Source organism: Strix uralensis, chromosome 7 (genome assembly GCF_047716275.1).
Source record: "Strix uralensis isolate ZFMK-TIS-50842 chromosome 7, bStrUra1, whole genome shotgun sequence".
Classification (NCBI taxonomy): domain Eukaryota; kingdom Metazoa; phylum Chordata; class Aves; order Strigiformes; family Strigidae; genus Strix; species Strix uralensis.
In genome coordinates, this window is record NC_133978.1 from 2,253,941 (window position 1) to 2,279,218 (window position 25,278).

Here is a 25,278-nt window from a genome sequence, read left to right on the forward strand (position 1 = left end):
AAATTAAAGCATTTTTCTCACTGTAATGTAGGAATCAGATAGTGACATTTAGCAATATAGTGAAATACAAGAAATACTCATATATAAATATATTCCTATATAGGAATATAGGAATCAGTGAAATGGCTTGTTCAAGGCTGGGCTGTAGGCAGTGGCAAGGCAAACAAGGAAGCAGTCACAGCCTAGTGCAGTATTTGTAACAGCAATTGTTTCCCCAAGTACATACAATGATTGCAAAAATTATATATACTTTTTAAAATTAGGACTTTTGCACTAATACCAAAATAAATTGTATTTTATGTAAAATGGACTCGATTTTTCATCATTCATGAAACTGAAAAGAAGGAGAAGCCCTCCAGGCATTTCCCTTTTTGTGAAATAACAGCCATCATTAATACGAAGAAGAAAATAATTGTCAGATTTCCGACAGCATCCTGAAATGATCCCAGCACATCGTGACTCAGAAGAATTTTGAGTTAAAATTTGGCATGACCTTAGCAGCAGTTGTTGGGAGTTTCATTTGCTTTTAGAAGTGTCAGTACAGCAAGGACAGAGCAGAATTTTGTTGACCAACAGAGTCTCAAAAGACCTGTTCACCATCTCTGAGTCTTTGACTTTGAATATATTATCAGGAAGGGCTCTTTTTTGTAAATCCTATTGTGCAATCCTTGCCAGGACTTAAACCTTTCAGCTGGAGCCACTAGGAGTATAAATATATTTTAGAAACATTTGCTAATGATATGCTTGCACAACATAAATTATTTGAAGGGGTTGGTACATTTTCTAGCCTATTTGGAGAGCCATACAGTTTGCTTATATTGAATAAAAAAACCCTGTAAAATAGCATTTTTAAACCATTTTGTCTGAACCAACTGAAATATTGTTTTATCAGAAATGTTTCCTTTCCCCAGTAGCCATATAGCCTAAATTGCACAGGAGCACAGGTGGTCATATGAGCATTTTGATAGATGCCTTCAAATTGGGGTACCCTGAAGCAAAATCTCTTTCCTATCGTATTTCATTCCCTTTATAGAAGGTGTGATTTTAATGCCTATGGGGATTTTCATGGGTTTTATTAAACGGCATAGCTCTTTTCAACTGAAGCTTTTTCAAGTTGCACATTTTATTCTGTTCGCCTAAAAAGTTTTAAAGGTTTAGTAGACCACATTGTATTTATCACTGCCAGTAATGTATTTTTACAGTCAAAAGCGATCAAATGAATGTTGTATTCTCAGAAAGCTGAAGCATTGGGAAACCAAACATCAGTATACAAGGGATGTTTTTTCCCTATGAAAATCAGCCGGTAGATCAGGTAACTGATGCAGACAATAGCTTACACCATCAATTGTGATGGACCACATCATCGTTCTGCATTGACTTGACTTCAGCGATGGCTACCAAGAAAAAGTAGGAAAGGGTGTGCACAGTGGCATAAACTGCACCAGTTGAGGGTACCATAAAATCAACTCACATTTTTACTTCCACGTGTGTTTGGTGATAACATCATTTACAAGGATAATCCTAATGTTTCCTAAAGCTACCTACCAGTGATACCTGTCTTGATCAGACTGTGTATCCTGGCAAGAGCAATAGAAAGCTCAAGTCCTGTGGGACTTCTGGAAATGAGTGTTTAGATCATTTAAACTTGAGAATGCTGTTAATGAGGGTTTTTAAAGAAAAGCTGGAAAGAAAAAATTAGGTCTTCCCTGGTGGGTTTTAAAAATTTGCCACAGGAAGACTAGCCGGAGGTTCCTAATTTGGTGATTTTCAAGTTCTTTAATGCATTTTACCACTTTCCGGCACTGTATGCTTGACCTTGTTACAGTATTTTTAATAAGGTTGATTTAAAGTATTTAGGACAAGGTATGTCAGAAATAAGTGAAAGGAAAAAAAAAAAAGAAAAAGAAAAATCAGTTATTAATTTGAGCTTAGTGGTAATAGCTCAAAACCTAGCATCTCTATCTCCCTTTATTATTTTGTTGGGTATTTTCTGATTACACTGTGACTTTCACATGGGAGATAAAAATTATCTTTATTGGGTATTCTGAGGAACAGTACCCAGATTTGGCAATCTTCTGAAAAAACAGCCCTAAATCTATCCTTTAAAGAGAGAGTTTTGCCTACCTGGAGACCTAAAAATGTCTCTACCATATTTTAGCTTGAAATCAATTTTGACTGACAAAATGCCAGTCAGGAGACAAGCAGAGGAGGCTCGACTGTAAACATGATACTTCCTGCAGCAGGGTACTCGCATCTAATAATAAATGCTATTTTGTGCCTGGAGGCTGCGTCTGGTGGGGTCCGATCCCAAAAGCTTGGCAGACATCATGTCAAGATTGCACCAGTTGTGTCCATCTTGTGGGAAGAACACAGAGCACTGTTTGCTCACAGTGTAACAGCAAGTTTCAAGCAAATATAATGGTATATTGTTAAATTAAATCATCCAAATGTAGTTTCCATTTATTTGAAGAATTCTATCGGCATTATTAAGGGGTTAGGCGTGGTAGGACCTATGAGAGCTGGTGTTTGAGCAAGACTTTGATGAGTTAAGGGATGTACGAAGGTAAAAAAGCAAAAAGATGGCAATCATCTTGAAGATTTTTAAATCTAATACAGTTTTTACAGCCTAAGGTAAAATCAAGGAACTGAGTCTGACACATAACCTCATCTCTGATTAAAGCTGCCTATATCTTTCGTATTCGCATTTTCCAAGACAGCTTTATAAATAGTGTGATCAATACACTTTTGTCAGAAATGTTCCTGGAAACAGTTAAAAATAATCATCATTCTTAAATTAAGTTGTTGGCAGCTCATCAGAAGCAAAATTGTTGAAACTTCCCAAGTTATATGTGGTGAACTGGGTGACAAATTGTAATGAGAAAAATATATACATGCATTTCATCTCTTAAGTAATGTACTCCCATTTATAGTGTTGTGATAACACACTTTGGAAGAGCTTTAAGAACATGGGTAACATTGCTGTCTAATTCCACCGTGGGGTTAAGGCGCAGTGGTACAAGGTCTCCTGCCACGGTTTTCGGACACGTGCCTGGGGCAGGAGCTGTGCCTGCTTGTGTGCAGCCTCGTACCTCTTTGTGGCTCCAAAATACTCTCTGCTTGTATTTCCCAATAATGCACCCTGGAAGCAGCGCCCCCCCCCCCCCCCCCCCCCCCCGGCCCCCAGCAGCTGTGACCTTTCTCCAAGTCATGAAGTTTGAAGCTGGAGGGGCTGTAAAATACCAGAGCTCGCCTGGAGGACAAAATATAGTAACAGGCTGAAAGGAAGCAGACATTTTCCTGGGAGGAAATGGTGGAGGCAAACAGTGGCAATGGAGTATTCAGAGAGTGAAGATGATTCTTCGGATGAAGAGTGCTGTTTCTCAGGGAGCAGCGATGAGTACTCCTGTGACGAAGTCCAGAAAGTGGCCGAGTCAGTGCTTGCAAGCAAGCCTTTCACATAATTATTTGTGGCATTTGATGGTGTGCACTTCTAATAATTACTTGTTCCATTTAATGCCGTGCACTTCTAGTACTTTTTCATTTAATGCCTTGCACTTCAAATAATGACTTGTGAATTTAATGCTGTGCACTTCTAATAATTACTTGTGAATTTAATGCTGTGCACTTCCAATAATTACTTGTGAATTTAATGCTGTGCACTTCTAATAATTACTTGTGAATTTAATGCTGTGCACTTCTAATAATTACTTGTTGCATTTAATGCCATGTGCTGTATGTAGCTGGGGTCAGTCTGTCAAAACATTACCTTTTAAAACATGGCTTTACAATTTGTTTTGCTTGAAGGTGACCGAGGTTAATTTGTGGATTGGTAGCACAGCCCTAGGTATGTTTGTCATTTTTAAGCCTATGTGAGGTGTTGGCAGTGTTTGGAAATCTGAGCATGTCTTGCATTTCATAGTTTATGCACATAAAGGTTTAACTTTTGTATAGAACTGTTGATTTTTTTCCTTCCGTTTTTAGCAACTTTATGAGATTTTTAATCCTGCTTGCAGCCTGATTGGTAAACAACCCCTAACACAAGAGCGTGCAAGGTTTATAAACCCACTTACAATCTATTTATACTGTGGAAAACAGAAAGCTGCTTTCCCCTGTCGGTCCCTTCATTCTGTATTTGTGGGATGAGGCTCCTGCAGCAGTGGCTAAGGGGGGTTGTAGGCAAGGATGAGCAGGATGGCTTTGGGGATAGCAATTTCTTGACCTAACGCTTCATATGTGAACCAGGTTATCATTCATTAAAAAAAAACCAACTTTTTTTTCCTGACTTATCAGTTATTTCTACTTGTGCAAAACATAAGGAAACCTCAGAACTGCGTGACTTTCTGCATTACAAAACCCCTGCCATTCCTCTGTTTTGGGTGTTTGTGCAAAGTGAAATATCCTTTGGGAAAGTACCTTCATTCTACATTAATTTCATGCTGATTAGAAGGATGTATTAAGTACAAGATAGTGGAAACCGTGAAAGTTACTTGAGTTGCTCTCTGCAGTTATTTTAATCTCTAATGTTAAGGTTTATTTAAAATGTTTGAACTGAAACCACCAATAGCTGTATGTTACTTGTCTGTAATCATGTCACTGCAATCATGTCTGTAATCTATAACTATAAAGTTATAAACTGTCTTTTTTCGGCAGAAAGGCATCTGAGATAATGGGACAAATATGTTAAGTTTTAACTGGAATTAATGAACAACAAAAAGTTTGCATATTTGTTTTAATGTCTTAATATACTAGCTCAAGTTGGCTACAGCAACTTAATGGGATATTAAATATTATCATTCCTTATCCTCTTTATATTTACCAAAGTTTTAGAAGTTAATAGAGATAATTTTCTACTGCTCTTTGGCTACTTCTTTATACTTGCTTTAAATTACCATAATTTTGTTTATCAATACGAATAAATTAGCACTAATACACACTTAATTTCATTGAAAATAGACTCAAAGACAGCATTTGAATGTACGCTTGAATAATGTTTCTTTCATTTGTATTTCTGCTTGCTCTGTTTTAAAGACACTAAAGTAAAGATAGCTCAAAAGTAATTAATGATTACCTTAAAGGGAGAGTGCATATTCCTGTATGAGTGCACATGCACCACCCTTTTTTTTTTCTATATTACTGCTTTAGTATCTCAAATCTTTAAATAGGGGAACTGCTATTTCTAACAGCATTTTTAAATCTCATTTTCTGCATCGGTGGAAATGTACAGTGGTTTTCCAGTCTAAATGAATTAAGGTGTTTAAAAGAGGTGGGTCTCTTCTGCCTGTAATCCATTTACTCTTCGTATACGGCAGGTTTGGAGTGAATTTGAATAAAACAGCAACTCTGAATCCTGTACATTTGTTTGGCCAACACAGAAAAGGCAACAACATCTCTTAAACCTTGACAAAATACCGAATCAATCCAATTAAATGTATTAACTTTATAATTTGGGCTGGCCACAGCCAAATTTTAGGTGGGGCAGGGAAAAAGAGAACACAAAGCATTTGGTAGTGAAGACACAAAGAAAATTCTAAGTGCAATATTTTTCATTTCTGAAAAGCTGTGGAAAATACCAGTGCAGTGTTTTAATGCCAAGACCTTTCAAACGCTCTGTCCTAATCAGATCCCTTTTATAGGCATAGTCCCAGCCTTCTCCATGCTCAGATAGCAACTGCATAGCGAGTCCTATAGCCTACCATATATATTGTACCTGCTCTGATTAACAGAACTGATGTTCTCCTTAACTAGATGCTTCATGTTCCAACACTGAGATGTTATGTAGGGTTTTGGGGAGAAGAACATAAGCAGAAATTTAAATGTTCATAAATAAATCTATGCAAATAGCTAATATTTTGATAAAACTGTTTCTGTGCACAAATGTGCATAGTAAGAAACAAGACTTTGCCTAAAACAGATTAAAAGCTTGGGATGAAGTGTGGTTGGATGTCTTATTTACAAGGGGAATCTACTTCTTGTTTTCCATTCACGTGTGGTTTTTAGCTTTTGCGTGCTTGAAGCCTGTACGGATGATGAACGTCAAATCAATGTAGGGGGAAAAGCTGTGAAACCCAGAAGTTTATTCCTGAAGTGCTTTAAGAATGCAATATGTTTGGAAATGGAAAGATTGTCATGAAATTCATGCATCTTACTTAAGAAATGTATTTTTTCTTTCAGGGAGGATGTCAGAACAGCCAACGTCATTGCGGCTGAAGCGGTAACTTGTCTGGTCATAGACAGAGAGTAAGTATATCATTTTCCTGCCTTGTGGTGGGGTGTATCTCCAGTTTGCACCTTTTACAGTTTTTAACTAGAGCCTGTGATCGTTTTCTCCAGAGAGGTCGTTTAATTTTGAGTAATACATTCATAGTATATTTTATGTGTCCTTGATGAAGTAGAGGGAAGATCCCCCTAAATGAACAAGACAAAACTCAGTAGTGACGAATGGACAAAATTAAGAAGAGCAGAAACACAAAACGAAAATAAACAGGGAGATAACATTACTGTGGAAATGGATCCAGGCGTTATGGTGGAACACAGATTGAGTTCATCTTTGCAAAATGTCACGAAAGGCATCAAGCTTCTGGCAAATGTTAGAGCAAGATGTTGTTATTCTATCTCATGTGAGGATGGAAAGCCCTTGTCCAAAGGACGTAGCCCTGCTTGAAACTATGTGACTCAAAGGAGATAGAGGAGATCAGAAGAGAAAAATAATGTCTTATATAGGGACCTTGAAGGAATTAGAGGGATTTAATCTAGAAAAGAAATGCCTGGGCTCCAGAAAACAGTGCTGCAAATTCAACTGCTCTCTACAATTGTTGGGAATGGGATTAAAAAAAATTAGCATTACCTTGAAAAGTCAACATGACACTTGGGGTGGTTTTCCAGTTGTTAGGGCAGTGAAGCATGTGCATAGATCTGCTAAAGGTACAGACGAATCTTCCACGGGAATCCTTCCAAGGGAGTGTAGTGTAGTTTTGTGAAACCATGGGAGACGTAGGTAGGATGAATGGGGATTCATCTCGCACTGCCTCTCCCAGAGCAAGAACCCAGAGAAACCTGCAGAAGGAGGGAGGTGAAATTAAATGGCGGTGGCTCTTCACACAGGGATTGCTCACAGAATCATAGAAAATGAGAAGAGTTTGCAAGTGTTCAAAAGGAAGAGAAATCCATTGGATTTTTTAAATATGTAGGACCTACCTCTAGGCTAGGAACTTTTGGAGAGGTGTAGGAAAGTACAGAGGCAAACATCACAAATGGTTGCTCTGTCCTTGAACTCTTTCCTGGGCATATAGTCTTGATGCAAGACACTGTCAAAGGTCAGATGCTGGATTAGAAGTGACATCAAGATGCTCAAGTATCTTGTAGGAACGATCTACGTACACCCAATCCTGCTTTGACACAAGTGGTTTGCAACCAGTTATCTTACAGTCCTTCATTTCTAGAAATCTAGTGTTCTGTAATGGCTGAACTGGGGAATAATACTTCAAAAATCCAAGGTCTTCTGGTAGGTTAGTTTGTTTATGTTCAATTGACAAAAAATATGGTCTATCTGTTGAAAACAGATGGTGAACTTCAGGACTGTCAGCTGAGTGGCTTTCTTTCAGATACTCAAACAAGGTAGCCTGATAGGTAAGACACACTATCCGTTATCATTCTGTGGGGCAAAAAGAAGAAATTACATAATTAGATAATTTAACAAGCATTAATTCAGAGAAATACAAACCAGCAAATACTTTATGCTTTTTTTCCTGAACACTTCTAAGGGTTATTTTTGTTTTGCACTGTTAAGCATTAAAAAAATCCAAATGACTGGTAATTGCAGCGTCAGTCATTCCTGATCATTTTACAGACTGTTTATTTGCTTGTCTCTTGTCTTTTTCTCAGTATGTAATGCCCTTCAAATAGTAAGGAAATACAAGTTAAATTTAAGCCAATGAAGCTGTAGATAATCTATACTAGAGATTCTAGTAATGCTCTGCAATTAGTAGCAGAGTAACACTATTTACAAGAGTCCTATTTATACTGCAAGAAAAGTAATGCTATTTATAGCACTATTTATAGTTCAGGGAAGGTTGTCCTGTGTCCTAGACAGTTCTGACTTTCTTGTCATAGCTCTTCTCTTAGATTGTTATTTTATAGGCATATGAATAACTGTAGAAGCTAATTTTAATATGGAGAAAATCTACTAAGACTTCTGTAAATTTGGAAAATGGTGCAGGCACTGTTCTGTTAATGAGGAAAAATAACATTTCTTTATATCCAAATTCATGGAATATTGCAACATATGGTTTATTATGGTGATCATGGTAAAAGTTCATGCTGAGTTATACTCAAGATTGCAATGGAAAGTGGAAGTCAGCTTTACCTATAGTCGGAAGCTGTTCCGCACAGACGGAGGAGTGACACATGTCATTAAGGTTGCCTGATATTTTCTGTTACAAGACAAGCTCTTTGCTTACTCAAATGTAACTATTGAAGCAGCAATTTTCATGCTGTGTGTGTGCCTCTATCTGAAACATTTTAGCAAAATTGATGCTGCAATTTCAAAGAACTAGTTATGGGAAAACGTTTCCTTAACGATCAATCCATTTCTGAGAAACTGGAGAATTTCAGTCTTACTGACAGTAGGGGTTAATATTACCCATTGGCATTATCTTATCATCAGGGTAGCTCTTCTAGCTTCCTTGTAAAAGTCTTCCCAAGACATCCAAAAATTGTTCCACGGAACAGCTGAGAGCCGTGCTGCTAATACAGCTGCCATACTCCCATCTCCACTTGAACTCTAAGAGTCACACCCTGGTATCACAGCAAGTTATTCCTAAGAGAGATGGAAGGCTGGTCTCTGGATTTGGCAATATTATGAGCAACTGTAGGGCTGTTTTAGTTGCTGGAGGACTTTGAGGGTAATAATACAGGAAACTTTCTTTATAGGGATGAGTCAGGCCACCAAGCAAGCTCTGGGAGAGCTGGGTTTGAGATGGGACATTGTTTAAGCGTGAAAAGATGAAATGGTTTGCCTGAAATCACTTCTGAAATTCAAAAAGTATGTATGAAAATGCTACAGGGGTGAAGCAGCGGGGGTTGGAAATAACATAAGGAAAGCCGAACAGTACTATGTTTTAATTACCAAACTTTCATGATGTCAGTGCTGCCTTTGCTTTTTAATTTCCTTGTGAAACAAGAAGGCCATTACAGTCACAGAAACACCCCATAAATGCCCCAAAAGTCGTATAGCTATTTCTAGCAAATCTATGTAGACATGCTTTGCAACAATGGATTTTCAGCATCCTTTTCTGATGCAGAAACAGGCAGAGTTGTGATATAACAAAGAAAATGACCTGCAGTGCAGCAAGCATTTTATGTGTCCCACGGACTTTAAGCCATTTTGTTCCCACTTGTCCTTGTCCTGAAAATATTTGTTATGAAGGACAACGCTGACTTTCTTCCTGTCTTGTAATTATCTTTTTAAGTCCCTTCCTTTACCAGAATAATGAATTTCTGTGGGATTTGGTCCTTAACACTCTTAGGCTTCATCAGCAGTCTCCACAATGCAGGAGGTAAGATGAAGCCAATCAACAGGCTCTAACTAAGCTGCAGCAGAAGTTTGGGCTGACTTTGCTGAGGTTTAATGTCAGATTATGCTGTGTTTCACTCCCACATGAATGAATATTGCTTGTGAACAACCTGCGAGTTAAACCTTTAGGAAGATGTCCTTCAGCAATAATCTGAACCCAACAGGTTCCATGTTGAACTTTTAATTTGGTTGTTCTTTTAAACTGGGTGAACTATTTCACATAGTCTCCACATAGTCTCCACGTTGTATTTTTCTGAAATTGGCATGGGTGACATAGAAGAAATGTGAATGTATGTGTTCATTGTGTTGAGTGCTTTAGTTCAGTCTGTTGATACCATTTTGGCCTAGATGCCAGTAAGTGCTGGGAGTCGGTAAATGTAGGGAAGAAAACAGGGTGTTTGGTGTGTTCTTTTAAGGTAATAAGAACAAAGAAAATGTAACAGCATGTAAGTTAATAGCAACAGGGGAAGTATATTTATTCGAGGACTGGAAGTTACTGAAGATCAGTGCATGAGATCCTTGAGATGGAAGCTGTGCATGGACAATATTATATGCTGTAGTTCATGGAGGAGAAAAACTGAGAGTTTGGGTTCCAAATGTAAATGATTCTGGAGTTTGGATTTTGAAGACATGGAAAAGTGGATGCACAAAGAACTGAAGCAATACAGACATCACCTGAAACATCACAGGTACCAGCTGAGGCATCAGTGGATGGCAAATGTCCCATTAAGGACCATGGCTCTTCAAAGGTTATGATCACAAACAGGCAGAAAACATGAGCTAGCAAAGGGGAAAAAAGCATAAAGCAATAGTTTGTTGTGCTGGGGAATGAACGTAAGCAGCAGGCCATTACTGAAGATGAGAAAGCAAGGAGAAACACCTAGCTTCAACCAAGAACTGGAACCTGTGAAGAAATCCAGACTGTGACTGTGCAAAGAAGGGAGATTTTTGCAGCCCTTACAGGAAATTCTGCAAGAAATCTGTTGCAGAACTGGTAATTGTGCAAGGAGCCAGAGAGGGCAAACTGAGGCCTCCCAGTAGATGGAATCTTGGGCACAAAGATAATGGAAATATAGAGGAGCAACCATGTATGAAATGCATCTGGAGGAAAATATAATAAAGCTAATAGGGATTAATTTCATAGGGATTCAATAGACTGGAACCTAATAAGGAGGAGGTGTCCAGCAAGGATTTCTGTTTTGGGTCAGAATGTCTTTTAAGAAGATGGCAAAGGAGTAGTAGTGAAGGGACTCCTGGATGTGTCTGGATACGAATGTGTTTAGGTATGAATAGCATCAATGTGAAAAGTTTTTGTGGAAAGTGAGATTTCTGGACCTACGTCATTATAAACGACTGTAAATTTCCAGAGAAGAAGGAAAAATAATTGCTACTAAAAATGGAAAGTTCCAGATATTCCTGAAAATGATAGTGTAACAAGTGGTCACTGAAACAGCTGGTTGGAGCAGGTTTTGGCACATGATGAACATAATGTCACAGGTGGTTTTTTGGTAAGCAGTGATGAGCAGACCATGGAAAATAACCTTGGATGGAGTGATAATTTGTTAATTTAGCTTAAATTAAATAGAAGGTTTTAAAAGTGGATGTGTAACTCTGATTCTCAATATTAAAAATAGAAAATGGAGACATTAAAGAGACTCTTTGGGAAATCAGATGGACAAGGGCACTTACAATTCTTTCTTCTAATGGGCTTCAGTTCTGCATCATAGAAAAGCAACACATTTAGGAAATTATTTATAAGGATTTATAGGAGTTTGTGTTTGGGAATGGCTGAAGAGAATTGATTGGTTGGCTTGAGATCTCTACCAGTATTTAGAAAACGTATAGAAAATGAAGTGGGCTTCAGAGGTGGAATTTTCAGGAGAGGTAGCTGCTGTAGTGCAGTTGTACAAGCTCTACAGTGAGCACATTGGGAGTACAATTAATTTTTGTCACCCAAGGAAGAGGACTATGACGGCAAATAGATTATTTGCTAGAACATTAAGAATTGTCATTTTGCCAGAAAAAAAGTAGTATAGTCCTACCTGGCCAGGTGTATTTCAAGGAAACAACTTAGTAACGGTAGGAAAAATTTCTGGGGAATTTCACATTATATTCAAAGTTTCAACACGCCCATGCACACTGACATTGAAGAGGAGGTTCCACGAACCTGATAGGGAAAATAAAACGAGATGGCGACAAAGCTGATCAATGAGGGTGACAGATTTGCTAAGTGATCTCAGCACCAGGCAGGCAGGCGTCTTCTCCATGCTCAAGCTTAATGGTGAGACCAGGTTGATTTAGCCAACCTGTCTGGAGGGAAGGAGATACTCGTGCTGCCAACCATGAAGCATAGACCCAACTGGGAGGCTTAAGAAATTGGTTTGAAAAGTTCAGCAGAATCCACATATTGGTCATGGGAATTGTAAAACTATACATCTGACTGTTTCAAGGAATTTGTAGGCGGCTTTGGATACTCGGGGAGCCAGACAGCTCATTGCAAAAATACAGTTTTCTTCTGATCAAATGTATGATCTAGATAAACATACTAATATTTTATAACAGTTGTTAGTTGTCAGATGTCTTTTATTCACTTTTAATACCAAGAGCAATTTTTTCTTTACAATTCGTAGGCTTTCTGTGGTTATGACTTACTAAGACCCTGTGTGAAATAAAATGCAAGACTGTTGCTAGTTAAGTATTTCCTATTGTGATACTGCAGTAATTCATCCTCTGGGAATAAACTAATTGTGGGAGATGCACAACGTTGTTGCCTCCAAAGTGTTTCAAGCTTGGCCTGTTGTAGCTCATCTTGGTGAATTTTCAGGCTCCCTGGAGGGGTTATTAGATTTGTTGCAGAAGTACGGTTGGACTGATTGGGGAAAAGTTAATAAATAATTATGATATGCTGAATTTGATGGATTGGTCCTCTAGGAAATTTATTATAAAATGTCTTCTGATAAAAATTATGTAGGCACAAGTGGGACAACCTTGAACATCTGTTCTGTAAATCAATTTGAATAAACACATACAGACAGACTTACTTGCAGCTACTTCGTATGGGGATAAAACAGGAGGAAGAGGTTCAAAACTCATTCCTAACATTTTGATCGCCGTTGGCATTCTGGGAGAGAAGTTGGTGCAACTTTTTAAACTTTTTTTTTTTCACATGTACCTCTTAAAACTGAAAAAGTGAATGTTCATAGATTCTCCTGAACTGTAAGAGTATTTACACCGAAGTTGATTGGGTTCATCTTTTATTTATATGTGATTTTTTCCCTCCATATAATTTATTTATGTTGATGACAATATTTTCTTGGAGTGCTGAGATGTACCAGGTGTAAATGTTGTGGGTGCTGGGAATACAAAATTGTCTAATGCAAATGTTTGTTAGAGAGAGGAGCTGAAGGATAAGAGCCACTAAAACTCAAGGCACAGCTCCTGCTGACAGAGGCTGGTAGTGCTACAAAACTACATGGTATTTGCAGATATTGAGTGCTAAATGCTTTTTTTTCTGTATATTGCCTAATTCAGTTACACATATCAAGAAGATACAGGTATTTTTAAGGAAACATTTAAAATATTTCCGGTATTTTCAGATTTTTCACTTTGGATTTTATGTGTTTGTCTGTATTTGAAAGCCTGGTTTGTTTTTTTTTAACGGGGATAGCTTTGAGGTGTCAAGAAAGGTTACTGTATCAACCCTCTTGGCAATGGAAATTGGAGAAAAATAAAATAAAAAAGTATTATCCTAGCATGACTGACCCTATACAAACTGAGCTGAACACTTTCACTGGAGATTTTAGTTTTTGCTGCTTTACTGTTTCTCCCAGATGGGGTGAAGTTTATCCATGGAGAAAATTGGTTATGAGGAGAGAATAGAAAAAATGAAGAGAGGAGGCTATGAGGAGAAAAAAAGAACAGTTTTCTGATTAAATTCTTGAGGAAGTTGTGACTGAGGTGATACTTCAACAGCATTGAGATAGGGAATAAAAAAGTGACTTGAGTGAACTTCAATATCTTGCCCAGTCCTAAGTCTTGTTTAACATATTTTAATAAAAACTTAAGGATATTAGACAAACTGTTGTTACTCCTTTCAGTGACTTTTTTCTTAGTTGTCCATACAATGTTTCACTACACAAAGATTTATTTGCATTACCAAAAAAAATTGGAGTTTAACCCTGAAACATTTTCCTAACCATATGAAGGCAAACCAAGCCTAGCTACGTTAAATTTAATTTTAAACCCTAGGTCATATCTTATAGTGTTCCAAGAGGATTACAGTATTACTGTGACTCTCTTAATTGCCTAAATACCTGTTTGTTGTGCAAGTGAGCATTACCATACACATCTTGCTTTGCTTTCAGTGTCACCTTTCAAGGGTTTGGCTTTACCCTATGGCACATCTTCAGCACAGTAAAGATAAACCTCGATATGTTGAATGAGCTGAATTTTTCATATTTTCACTGCTGAGTAGGGAATTATGGGTTGAAAAGATACTCTGATGATTAACACATCTTAAAATTGAAAACTACAGCCTGCCTTGTTAAAAAACCCTAACACAATTTCCATGCAAGAGCAAAGGGGCCTTTTGCCTTCTCTTCCTCGTTAATGAGTTCCCATTACTTTCTCTGTGCTGCGTAAATGATTTCCTAGATTGTATAATTTGAAATATTGCGAATGAAACAAAGTGGAAAACTCGGGGAATTTGTGTGGGCAGAGGATATTTCCAGAGTGGTGATGACTGTAATTATGCAAAAGGCCATGCTGGAAAGGCCTGTTACAGCAGCTCTAGATCCAAACCAATATAAATACCTCTCCCAATTGTGAACTCTCAACTCATATTTATTACAATAATGGGTAAAATATGGCTTTTTCCAGCTGCTGTTCATAAAGCAAGATAATTAAGCCACATTTCATTCTTCTGGAAGTCATGTCCCCGCTTGCCACGTGCACGCAGGGTACCTTGCATAGGGCCAAGCATCTCCTGATGCAGCAACACCACTTAAGACCTTACAACATGTTTAAGCTGCTTGAGCAAAGCGTGGTCTGAACAGTTTCATTGCACTCGAGGCCAAAGGGAGCACGAAGTCACCCTGGTTAACCTCATACATAGCAGGATATTGCATTTCCCACAGCTGCCCTCCACTCAACCTGAATACATCAGGCTGGTGAATTCTGCTCGTTGCTGTATTTTCACAAACAGCTGGGATTTGAAGCTTTTCTGTCACAGGTTTTTCATCTGTGGCTCTTTATCCTATATAATGTCATGTGATCTGAAACCAAGTGATTTAGGGGAAAAAATGCAAATTATCTGCAAATTGTTACCTTTATGAACGTGCCCTGTATTTTTTTTCACCTGCTGAAACCTTCTAAAAGTCTTTGTTGAGAGAGGACCATATTAAATATTTTGTTCTTATTCCTAAATTCATAAATATGGTTCTAAATGGTGATTTTTTGTTTTTCAAATTTTTTCAACTTTTCAGTTCATTTTTTTTTCAATTTCTTCATAGCCATTTCTGTTCTTTGTCTCTATGTTTAGTGCCTCAGGAGTGTCATGAACAGATAGAAGCCAGAGGAACTGCAGGACTTTCATTTCCGAAGCTGTGACCTTAAGGCAGAGATTAGTCAAGACACTGTAGTTTGCAGCAGTTCATCCTTTTAAATTAGCTTAGCTCTTTTCTCATTTTGCATGTGGTTCTTGAAAAAAAGAAAACCTATGTGTGACAGACACGCTGGGAATAATGGAAATGCATAATAGGGAACTATGCTTTTCACCTGAAATATTTTCAGTTATAGGTATTAATTGATTTCAATTATTGAAAATTACTTAAAATATTCAATTTTTATTTCTTATTTAGTCACTGACACTGTGTAACATCACTACCAAAGATAAAACAGTAGTATTTTAAAATTTTCTTTCTCTGGAGTGTTGCTTGTTAGTTGATTAAATGGCCATTGGGGCCATTTGTTTGAGTCACTCATGATATAAAAAGATTTTCTAATTCTTTTTCCGATATGTCTGTGCCCTTTGTGTCTCCCCTGGGATAGAGGATGATGTTAGAGGACCCACAGCTTGTACAAAAGACAGCTCAGCATCCCTAACATTTCACCCCGTCTTACTCAGTTTAACCCGATTTCCTCTCAAATGTCATTAAGCAGTTTGGCTTATGACAATTTGTTTGTGTTTCTGCCCTCACTTTCTTTTCCTTTTCTGCTTTTTCCCCTCATTTTATTTCTCTCTGCTGTGTTTTTGGTCACTGAGAAAACTAAGATACAGAAATAAAGATTATCCTTAACTCTGAAAGCAGAGTGGTTTATAGAGTTTCTGTTTGGAGAACAGGGTGGCACCTCACCATCATGGGACTTACCAGCCATATTGACAGATTTACTCTAAAACTTATATCGGAGGGAAGGAAAACTTCAGCAGTAATTACAGGGGGTTCAGTCCCGAAAAAAGGTGGATAAATAAGTTTGGATCTTCCTGGCATTGGTTATTGCATTTCCACCCCTTTCCCAGCATGTCTGAGGCTGTGTTTCCCAGCAGATGCCCAGTCCTGGCACCAGTTGCAGCCATCTCTGGCATCGAAGGATGGCCCCTGGTTGCTGTCGAAGAGCCATGTTGACTTGCTTGGCTCCCAAATGGAGACTCTTCCTCTAAAAATGCCCTTTTATTTTTACAGCTCCTTCAAACATCTGATTGGCGGCCTAGATGACGTTTCCAATAAAGCCTATGAAGATGCAGAAGCAAAAGCAAAGTAAGTGTCTGCTCATTATGTTCAGCATACATTCCTAACCTCATTTTTAATTGGTGGTACATCACTGTAATTAAAAAAACCCTGTTTTTTCTTAACACAGTAGTATAAAACAGCCTAAAAACTAGTGAATTTGGTGCTTACTCTGAATTTTTCTCTGGATGAACCTCCCGCTACCTCCCTGGCTCTCTCCATGAATATGGAGGTTTCCCAGTGCCCAGAGCTGGGTGGTCCAAAGGTCTGTCGTAATCGCAATATTTGAGTCCTCAGAAGTGTTAGATCTTCAAAAAATTCTCTTGAAATATTTTAAGGTGAGAAAATACAGGTCTTGGAAAGCTCTAGTAGTGACGGAAATTGTTGTTGAACATGATTTGTTTCTTTAGAGAACTCTGATCTTTTTCAGACTTTTCACAAAGTCAAAGTGTGTTCTGAGACAAAGAACGGGAAATCGAGCTTGTCATTTTTGAATGGATACTAGAGCGGCCTTGATGTGAAGCAATATATTCATCCAAATACCTAATATAAATATTCATTCCTTTCAGAAGCGAGCTGAAGTGTATTGAGATTTTAAAATATTTCAAAAAAACGCCCACTCTTCATTCATTCTTGAACTACAATTTGGTTTTGATAGGAAAACTTTGTTATGTCTGTGCTTTGATACTATACCAACAATAAAGCTTTTGAAGAGGAACATGTTCTGATTAGAGGATACTGAATATAAGCCAATATGATTCAAAGGCAAAAGTTGCTTAAAACAAAAACTGAAGTTGCTCTATACAAAATTATTTTACTCTTCTAAAATCATTTTACTTTTTTCCTGATTTTTTTTTATTACCACGTTAAAGAAGGGGATAGGTGTTTTCTCGGTCAAATGCTCAGTGTGACTGTTAATCAGTGGTCTGCAGCTGTCTAAATTTAAGATTGCTCAAGTTATACATAGAAACTTCTCATTAAACCAGAGGGGTTTGAAATAGTGTATAACAAAGGTATTTGGCACTTCTGTGGAGAGAAAATGAGAAGCCCTAATTAGTTAGTTGATTAAAAATAACTTTTTGTTTGTTTGCTTCAGAAAGTAAATATGCATCCCAAGAAACTCAGTTTCTTGAAAACTGGCTAATATTGCAAAGTGCCCACAAATTAAGATACTATTTTCTTTTTTATCATCTTTGAAATACATTTTTAATCGTGTTTAATTTATTTTAAGGTACTAGAAGGCACCCCAGGGTTGCATTTTAGTTTAGAATAATATTTCCCTGCCCCAAATCAAACATGTAAGCTTTCTTCTTCGCATGCTTAAGTTCCCTAAAATTCTTGTTGAGTGAATTAAAAAGGCAGGAGGCTACCAGCCTCTTTTACCATCCCAGATAATAGGTATTTTGGGCACAGAATGTAAAGTCAAATGGACACAGTGCTATAGCAGCAGATAACTAGCTATTAGATATTATAGATAAATATATATTATTATATATATTAGCTATTAGTACCAGCTGAAAATACGACATTTTAATGCCAGTAGCAGCTTATGTAAAGCATTTTACAAAGTGTTGGAAAATTACCTTAGCTTCAGAGAGATGGTCCCAAGTGCCTGTGCTATTATTATTTTAGATTTTTTTGTTTTTAGTGTTACTATTTGGGTTATATTGATTTCCATCTGAACAAAAGGGAAGAAAACATTGGTAATGAAACTGAGGATTTTTGGTTTTAATAGTAACATGTTATTATCATAGAAGCTTTTATAAGGTTACACCACAACCCATTAGCACCAAGTAAAATTTGCAAATAGGACTTGCCATTCCTCATTTCATAGTCTGTCTTTTCCCATCTATGATTTCAAGCTCTGTTATTAATAGAGTATCACGTAATAATTTATTATCACAGGAAATGTTTGTGTACGCAGATTGTATTGGAGGCTCTTTCAGGATGGTTTTGTGAGTTTTAGGGAAGGGCTTTCAGGATCCCTTGTGCACTGGGTGGGGGGACTGCAGTTTTGGACCTATTTTGAATAAACTCTTCATTTTGCGAACCAGTGGGCCAATGTTAACCTTAACATTTTTGAGCTTTTATCTTCTTTATTCCTCTGCTTTTCTTCTAATGCCAAGTATTTCATCCCAGTGGGAGGGCAAAGTGAAGGATTCCTGGTGATGGAGGAATTATTCTCCAAAAGGAGGAATCAATTAATTTTGACAGCAACATTTCTATCTTAAAAGTCAGAGGCCTGTGCATGAGTCCTGTCACTTGAGACTGTATGTGACAGTGACGTTATTGTCCTTTGCATATTGACATTTTGACTTTGAAAAAGCAGAAGGGATCAGTGCTGTCTTCCTGGAGAAACATTAAAAAAACAGGAACACTCTTTCAAAAGATATGGCATTTGTTAGTCAAATACCATATTCACATTTGCTCAACTCCTTGAAAGCAAGTACATGCCTGCAAAAAGATGAATAGAAGAGGAAAAAACGGCAAAGTTACTTGGAGAGTAAAGTGAGATGCATTGTGAGCTGCTTCAGAAGGTTTTATTGCTCAAGAGTTATTGTTTCTATATCTCACAAGATAAAACTCCTCTGGGAGAAAAGTCTACTTGGCAGAAATTTTAACCTGGATTACTTTGCAAGCAGCTGTTAATTAGCTCCAGCTCGTTGTCCTTCAAGGGTTTATCTTTTCCAAGGGGAAGTTTGTCAAAGGGAAGAACTCAACACATAAAGCGCATTCGGGTTTGGTGAAGCTTTACACAACTCAAATCACATAAACAATTTTTTTTTCCTCTTTTTTGCATCCTTGTAGCTAGCATCTCATTTTCAGTGCTTGTATGGCAGGTGGCAAAAGGATTTTGGATGGATAGAAATTTTCTGTATACTTGTGCCTCACTGTGTATCAGGTGGATCAGGATGATCCACACAAAGGTCAGACATTCAGCAGATGTAACTGCGCAGAGTAAATACAAAGGACATCATTGTGAGACATCATTACGGAGTGTCAGAGCCTGCTTTTGACTGGTGTGGTGGCCACATTCAGGACCAAAATGTGAACGATGTAATATTTTCTTATCAGTTGCTGTTGGTTAAGAAATATGAACTGAAATGATACGTATAAAAATGTCTACAAAATGGCAGCAAATGTATTTTAGTATAAATCTACCATATCAAGGTGATTATTAAATTCCTGTTAATTTGTAGTCTCTTGCTCAGCTAAAACACAGGTTTAGACTACATCCAATGCAGGGTTCATGTTCCCAAAGCAGGACTTGGGCCATGGGCTGGAATTCATTAGCAGGTGGCACTGGTGGGTGTTTTTGTCTCCATGCTGTAGTGTGACCCTGGGGTCACAGAGCTGGTAGCCCCAGTGCAGACATGACGGAGAGGATGTTAGGCAGAAGTTACGGGGTCAGAAAATCTTTCCATGTATCCAACAGTCCTCCAGGTCTGAAAGGGCTGAACAACTTTTTGTTGAGTTTCTCTCTTGGCAGCCTGGTGTTTTCCCAGCCAAGCCTTGAGATATGGTTAGGGTGCTCCTAGGACCTGGGAAAATGTTCTAGCAATCAAACTGCTGTAGACAACTGAGCTACAACTTCCTACCCTTCGGCATGATTTGAAGGAAAGAGCAAGCTCTGCTCAGCTCTTGAAGGCAAAGAAAATACATACCACCATTCAAAAATAGTTCAGCTGAGCAGAGAGGCTTCATGCACCACTAAATGGGGTGTCACGGGGAACCATGGCTTTAGGTATCTGCATACTGGCCGTGATGGTTGTAGGTGTCTGTCTGTTCTGCATGGGCACCTTTGGATTGTGTCCTAAATGCCTGACTCTTGTCCTGCAAGGGCAGCCAGGACATCCAACACAAGGCTGTGTCAGTGCTCCAGTGGGAAGGTGCCCAGGAGTCCCTGCCAAGCAGACCTTGAAGAAAGCTGTGTTCTTCAAGGGCTCTGACCTTCCCTCAAGAAGACATCTGTTTGTCTAGGAAAGCAAGTGTGCACCTGTGTTGCTGAAAGCAGTGGAATTCAGCAGAGTTGCTCATGTGCCCAAGCTGAGTCATCTTTGATGCCGCTTTGTGAGTTTCCTTAAAGCCAGGTGAATATAAAAATTGTGGCTTTTATCTAAATGGAAGAACCCTTTTTTATCTTCATGATTACAGAGATCATCTTTACAATATGAGCTTACTCCAGCACCAGAACTGATCTATTTCTTTACAACTAATATCTTACTACCCAACTAATACTAATTTTGGAGACACTTTTCCCTGTTTTTTGCAAGCTTGGGATTGACAGTTCTTCTTAACATGTTCAATCTCTTAAATCAGAAATCATTAATGTATCATCTGTGAGACTATATAATTAATATTCTACTCCTTGGATGTGTTCAGATGAATTAATAAATTCATCAACTAATGACTATTATAGTTACATCCTTACCAGAGAAGAGGTGAAGAGGAGAGGCAAACATTTAATTCAGTTCATGTTCTGACAAAATGGGAGTTTCAGAAGAACAGCACTCATGTCCCAGTGTCAGGCCTGGCCACATTGGTATTAGGGCATGAAGGAGATCCCTAAATAAGCAGGAGACCCATCTAGTGTAGATTACTTCCAAATAGAGCCACTACTGCAGCTCTCATAAATCCAAGAGGAAACAGGTTGTTTCTACTGCAGTTGTTGGTGCCAAGTGAAGTGAGGGTTCAGCAAATACCGTTAGCTCACTGCACACTACTTTAACCACTAACAAGGTCATCAGATGAGGTCCCCTCTAGCTTGGTCCCACCTTCCCATGACATGGCTGTAGCAAGGGAGAGCCTCTCCTGTGACACAGAGGCAAGGACAGCAACAAGGTGACCCTGACCACCAAGCTGGGAAAGCTGGCAGCTGCCTGGGCTTTGCCCGGCCAAGGAGAGCCTATCCATTCTGATGACCAGGGTCCCTGAGCTCCTTTTCTCCCATCACATCTAGAATTTTCTGCTGATGTTGATCTCCTGTGGCAGCGGGGCTTGAAATTAATACCCTGTTGAAGTCCAGACACTGGTGCCTTCATGCTGTTGCTCCAGGCTCTCTGCAGATGTAGGCTATTTTGATTGCACTTTTTGTTTGTTTTGGTTGGTTTTTTTTTTTTTTTTTTTTTTCATTCCAGCTGCATTGCAGCCCTGGAGGAATACATCTTGGTACTCACAGCCAAAATTGTCTCCTTTTCATAGTACTCGAGGAGGCAGGGACCTTTGTGTAGGTATACGATGCCTTTTCCTTTCGTGGCAGCTCTGGCCCCAAACACCCTTCATCTTTACATGAGCTGTGTTTTAAAAAAGAGCTACATCCAAACCTTTTATTGTACTGGCCAGAGTCATGTCTTTTTTTCACTTTACACTGCTTCTCTCACTACATTTATTCATAACAAAACATCCTAGCAATTTATTGACTTTGTTTTGGTGCAGAGGGTGGTTATTAATATTTTTCAATTTTATATGCATACTTTGTACACACTTTTCCCCTTCCACCCTGGCTTTAAAGGTAAAATTGACTTTATTCTAATGAGAATGGTACAGATACAGCTTTGTAGTTTGAGCAAGCAAGGTGGTATGATGGCCCGTCTCATTTCCTTTCTTTTGCTACTTACAAAATCGTACTCTGTCCTCCAATACCTTTTAGCCCTAGGTTTTTTGAAGATGCCAATTTAAGAAAAGTTTTCAGCTCCCAGCCATAAGAAAGTGCTTGTGGGCATGACTGGACTGAAGCCTGCGCCTGACATCTCCGTTGGCTGGTAGCTGGTGTGCAGGTGCCATCTGCTGTTGAAGGCTTCCCGTGAGCTGTGTCCAAGTATTGTGTTTTGCAAGATGAAATCCCCATATCCCTCAGTCCGTCTAGCTTCTCCCTTGCCAGCGTGTTTGCACATAAATCAGCTTCTGAGACATGTCTTCCAACTGGAACTTATCGTCACCTGAGAGGAGCCCAGCTCTCGCACTCTTGTCCCACTCAGAGTTGTGAGAAGGACCTGCCAGGGGACTTGCTTCAGAAACACCCTCCTCATCTGGGCTAAGAGATATTTTAATACACCTTGCATATAAAGACTGCTCTTTATTGATAACCTGATTGCAGTGTTTGTCTGAAAGTGGTTGGCAGTGATCTGGTCACACATGTTGGTGTGCCTGTAATGTAGATATCTGCTCTTTGCTGGTTCATAGGTACAAGTTCTGGCCAACATCTCCATAAACGTATTAAGGCTGGAGCTGGCCCTTCAGCTCCAAAAAATGGGCCACAGCACACAGCAGAAACCAGCTTATCTTAATGCAAACTCTTTTGTTGGTAAGATGGAAAAGCTTTGCACACAGATGCTGTGTCTGCAAGCACACTGGTACGTGGTGGTTTTGACATCTTGACAGTCCATGGATTTTGTGATGATAATAAACAACCCCATGTGTTAGGAAAGGATGTTTTTTATTTCTTTATCTTGTTTTCTTTTAGAAATATAGATAAGATAAGCCAAGAAAGATTTTAACCCCTGCCAAAAGGGAAATTTTCAGAGTTAAAAGTTCCAAAATGGGAGCTACCAATTGAAGAGAATGATTTAATTAAGGTCTGGCTTTCTGTTGGGCCACAGCTTTTGGAAACTTTGGCTGAAATAATTCACTGACGCACGGAGTGCGATTAGATTAGTAATTTTTCTGCAAGAGAAAATATTTTCTGGCTTACAACATTAGGAAGGTCTGGGCAGCCTGAGAGCTGTAATAATTGGCTCCATCTCCCTCTGTGTCGATTGTTTTCTGAATTAGGGACCATATGGGAACTAGTTTTTGCCTTGGCTATCTGCGGTGCCAGACTTGGGGGAAAACCTCACAGGATGTGCAAAAGGGGGAAAAAAGCTTGTTAATTCTATAAAAAGCAGAGCTTGCAATCATTTCTTTTAAGATGTGTAAATAATTAAAACAATTCTCCTACTTGGTGAGTACTGAGGAGAAATCATAACTGATCATTGATACCTGTCAAGTTTGTATAAGTTTAAATATCTTGCTCTTTAGAAAAACCAAGACTTTAGATGGCATTATTTGACCTCTGGTATGCAAGGGTTTTTTTCTTTCTGCTGGAGAATTTTGCTTATAACAGAGTTTAGTCTTAATTTGTAATTTCATCCTGAAGCCACAGGTAGTTTTTATCCAAGTCTGGCTACAGGATTTTCCCAACTGCTGTAATAAATTGGTGTTTCCTTAGAAAATAAGATCTCAGAAATAATTTTAAAAGTCAAGAGCCCATCAAGATAACATGCAGGGTGATAGCCCTAAATGAAGGTAGTGGAGACTGCTAAATTGTGACTTTCTTTTTTGAAGGTGAATTGCTGGTTGCTTGCAGACTTGCATTACTCATGCAGAGATCTGCGCTGGGTAGACTTTATGGCTGCTTTCCTCTTGAGAAAATGCACTGTGTAATGCACCGTGTCGCTCACGAGGGATATATTAAATTAGCTTATAAAACCAGGTCATTTTTATTTAGGTAATAATCTATATGCTTTCCTCTTGCTAACTTGACCTTTTGATATGATAATGGGCTGTGTCAGATGTCAGATGGAAGTGCTGGTGAAAAAAAATCAGTGCCTTTGAAGCAGGCTGATATTGTAATATTTTACGGCATTTGTTTTATAGAATTAGGGCCCGTATTGATGAAATGAAAGTGCAGCAGAAAGCTTTCTGATGATAATGAGTCTCATTCCAGAGGAAACAAAAATGTTGCGGTGAACACATCCATGTGCTTGTCAGTTCCAGTTGAACATGGTAGCACTTGATGGAAATGGAGGTCTGTGTATTAGAAATATTAACCATTCCTTTGGCATTTATCTAAATATTTTTTTGAGAAGCTGCTGAGAATACTTTACTAATTCCAGTATGGTCACTTAGAGCTTCATGTAGCACAGTCTTGGTAGCTTTAAAGAGAAACTTTGGCAAACTTTGGCATCCGTGAGGGATGGAGAGGCAAAGGTAGCATTCAAACATTTTCGCACAGTTTCTGGGTCTGTACATTTGGCCTCCAGCACATTTTTGAGCTGTCCTGAAGATTTATCTAAATAGCTTTGTAAGGATTATGCCACTGGAAGATGGGCTATTTCTGTCCTGCTTTCATCTTCTGACTTAAATAACAGAGAGGCACTTGAATGGAGTCAAATATATTATAAATAAAACTCAGTGATCCTTCTACTATAGGGAGCTACTGATTTTTGGAACTGCTGGAAATAGTTGTGGGATCATTTGTGGCTTTTCTGGTGCCAGAGTTGCCTGCTAGACCAAATTTCCTTGGTTGTACCTCACCAAATCCTAAGAGATCCACCAGGAGTAGGGTCAGACCTCACTTTTATGTCCAAGTGTTGGTAAGGGAAAAGAAAGAAGGAAATGTAGAGCCAGTGAGAGCTGAAGGGCAAGTATGTGGATGGTGCTGGCACCTGGGGAAGTTTTGGGAGCAAGACATTTGGGCTCCAGGAGAGAAGCACCAAGGGAGGACATGAAGGAGCACTGTCTCCCTGCTGCTGAATTGTCTTGTCAGAGCTGGGAAAGGTGTTGCCAGATAAAGAGGTTTCTTCCTGTTCCCCCAAGAAGCTTCCCAGGCCAGGATGTGATGGGAATAGCTCCAAAGTTTTGAAATGTTGGTGTATGCAGTTGGTTAAACATCAGGGAGGGGGGACAGAGCGGACGATGGAGGTCCATAGTTCAAAGATTAGTGAATATTAATTGTTTTCCCTAGAAAGTTAGTAAGAGTGATACCTAAAAACTGCATAGCAAATTCAGTTGACCCCTGAACACTAATTGTGTCAAATTTGAAGATGAAATTCCATGACCGAACTGTGAAATGCAAGAAATCTAATCCTGCTGTAAGTGAAATACTCAGTGCAGCCTTAACTCTGAAGTTACTGCTGACAGCTCCATCCCACCACCAGCTGATCCACCGAAACAAACCTGTTTTTCTTGTTTCCCTTCTTCCGTGTAAAAAATAATCGGTTT

The 25,278-nt window shown here is 38.7% G+C and overlaps 1 protein-coding gene across 2 annotated transcripts in view; it reads left to right on the forward strand.

The window, feature by feature from the left end:
- PRKG1 (protein kinase cGMP-dependent 1) overlaps window positions 1-25,278 on the forward strand; it is a 535,590-nt gene that overhangs the window by 450,102 nt on the left and 60,210 nt on the right. For both annotated transcript variants that reach the window (XM_074874162.1, XM_074874161.1), the window contains exons 8-9: window positions 6,172-6,237; window positions 16,252-16,326. In XM_074874162.1, the coding sequence (XP_074730263.1) occupies window positions 6,172-6,237; window positions 16,252-16,326 (141 nt within the window). The remainder of the gene's footprint in view (window positions 1-6,171; window positions 6,238-16,251; window positions 16,327-25,278) is intronic.